We start from the raw sequence: 2825 nt of genomic DNA on the forward strand, positions 1-2825 counted from the left end.
AGGTAGATAGATAGATAGATAGATAGATAGGTGATTTTGATGGCATTGAGAATTAAGCCCAGGCCTTTTGCACCAAGCTACTATTTTTATTTTGAGACAAGGTCTTTCTCAGTGCATATGTTGCCTACGTGGGGCTTGACTTTGTCGTTCTCTTGCCACATACTCCCAAATTGCTGCAGTGGCAGGTGTGTGTCGCAAACCCTGTGAATGTGTTTAATTTTTTTTTTTCAAATATATTTCTAGTAATAGGGTAGTGCTATCAAAAACAAAAACAAAAACCAACATGTTAAAATTTAAATTTCTTAATTTCCAAAAAAACTTACACCTTCATTTTATACAGGTGCCAGTAATAGTACAGAGTTGACTTTACTATAACCACTATAGTTTATTGTTTCAGTTTGTGCTTTGTGGATTAATTGAAGTCTTAGCTATTTAGGAGTGTAGAATTCTCAGAAAAATTTACCTCTAAGATAGTATCTTGTCTCTAGGAAATGTAAAAGTGAAGGAAAAGGTGATGAATTACTGAATGGAATGTCATGTAACTAATGACAAACATGATTTAAAAAATCAAAATTAATAAAGTATCTTTAAAATTAACTCTTTTGAGAGAAATTTGAAAAAATCAGGGGCAAAAAGACTGTTAAAGTCATTCTGTATGTTTTGTCAAGAAGCCAGGCACATTTTAAAATTTTATCTTTTAACACTTTACAAAGTAGTCTGGCATCGTGGTTTTTGCCTGTAGTTCCAGCTACTCAGGAGGTTGAGGCAAGAGAATCATGAGAGCAGGTGTTCTCAACTAGCCTGAGAACATAATGAGACCTTGTTTTGTTATAAATGTATTCATAAATATTTGTATGTTTAAGTTTCATTCTTTGTGCCAATGTGTTAGAAATAATTTTTTTTGAATTTAACCATATAGACATGGGACGCCGGTCATCAGACACTGAAGAAGAAAGCAGAAGCAAGAGAAAAAAGAAACATCGTAGACGATCATCTTCTAGCAGTTCTTCAGACAGTAGAACATATAGCCGAAAGAAAGGTGGAAGGAAATCAAGATCAAAGTCGAGATCTTGGTCCAGGGATCTTCAGTCTCGTTCACATTCTTATGATAGAAGGTAGTTTTCATAATTTTTATTTATTATAAATATTGAAGGTAGCATTCTTTGAAGCTCATATGTTTTTATATTTTAATTTGGTTGGATAAAGTATTTTTCTTTTCTTTTTTTGAGACAGCGTCTTGGGATGTAGTCCAGGCTTGCCTTGATCTTGCTGTGTAGTTATGGCTGGCCTGGAACTTGTAATCCTCCTACCTCAACCTCTGAAGTACTGTATGCCAAATTTTTTCAAAGTATTTTTAAGCTGGGTATGGTGGCATATGCCTATAATCCTAATACTTGGGAGGTTGAGGCAGTATGATAGCTGAGAGTTTGAGGCCAGCCTAGGCCTCATAATGAGTTCAAGGCCAGGCTAAACTGCATAGCAAGACCCTGTCTCATAAAAAGAATAAATTTTTTTTTTCTTTATATTTTTGTGCTACTGGGGATGGAACCAGGACCTCACAGACATTAGGCAAGCACTGTACTGCTGAGTTGCACCTAGAGCCCTTACTATTTTTCTTTCGGTAGTTATTTATGAGAGCTGAGTACTAGCTCAGAAGGTCTTTCTCATCAGGATTAGTTCATGGGTCTGGCGCACACATCCGTTGTCTTTTCTGTATACAACTAGATAGAAATAGGTGTGGTTCTCATACCATATTATCTGATGACATTTGGAAAGACTATTCTACTTAAAACCAATGATGCTTAATTAGTACCTGATCATAATGCTTTACTAGCTGATTTAATCATTAAATTATTAATTATCTCTTCAAGAGAAATAACAATTTGTCTGTTTACTCCAAGGAATGAGCGAGACAGTAAAATAGGATGATTTTTTTAGTCTCTAGATTTGTCCTTACTGCCTATAGCAAGAACTTTTTAATAGTAATGATAGTTGATTATGTTTTATTTCAGACGCAGGCACCGGTCTAGCAGTAGCTCTTCTTATGGCTCTAGAAGAAAACGAAGTCGAAGTCGTTCAAGGGGTCGAGGGAAGTCTTACAGAGTTCAGAGGTCTAGGTCTAAAAGCAGAACAAGAAGGTAGGTCTTACTGGTATTTATTAGTCTGAGACAAATACTTTTCAAATTTAGTGACTTAAAGCAATCCTCATTTGTTTTTGCTGTATTCTGCAATTTTGACTGCCCTCAGCAGATGATTCTGCTTAGCCACTTGCGCATTTGTAGTCAGTGGACAGCTCCACTACAGCTGACTGGTTCAATATAATGCCAGATGTATGTGGATTCTCATTCTCTAGTAGGCTCTGTTGGGCTTTTTTATATGATGGAAGTATTTGAAGAAAGTTTGTATAAAAACTGCAAAATAAAAATAAAAAAAAACCAAAAAACTGCAAAATCTCCAGGTCGAACCTCAGAAATAACATGGTATGTTATGGACAGAATATTTGTGTCCCAAATTTCAGCTTGTTGAAGGTTCAATTCTCATCGTTACTGTATTGGAGATAAGACTTTTATAGAGATAATTAGGATTGCATGATGTCTTAATGTTGGTGTCCTACTCAGAGAGATGGTGGCCCTGTAAGAAGAGGAGGGAGAGAAGTCTTTCTGTGTGCTCAAGTGGGCCTATCTGAGGAACAGCAAAAAACACTACCATTTATAAGACATGAGAGCCCTCACAAGGAATCAGATTTGTCTACACCTTGATCTTGGATTTTGGTCTGCAAAACAGAAATACATTTGTCTTGTGAAGCTGCCTGACCTATTTAAAAA

General features: G+C 36.0%; 1 protein-coding gene across 1 annotated transcript in view; it reads left to right on the plus strand.

Moving 5' to 3' along the window:
* LOC101570180 (serine/Arginine-related protein 53) overlaps nt 1-2825 on the plus strand; it is a 423021-nt gene that overhangs the window by 12657 nt on the left and 407539 nt on the right. Inside the window, exons 2-3 of the mRNA XM_023699713.1 lie at nt 920-1115; nt 2013-2138. Coding sequence (XP_023555481.1) covers nt 922-1115; nt 2013-2138 — 320 coding nt within the window. The 5' untranslated portion in view covers nt 920-921. The remainder of the gene's footprint in view (nt 1-919; nt 1116-2012; nt 2139-2825) is intronic.

Source organism: Octodon degus, unplaced genomic scaffold, assembly GCF_000260255.1.
Source record: "Octodon degus isolate 3935 unplaced genomic scaffold, OctDeg1.0 scaffold00115, whole genome shotgun sequence".
Lineage (NCBI taxonomy): Eukaryota > Metazoa > Chordata > Mammalia > Rodentia > Octodontidae > Octodon > Octodon degus.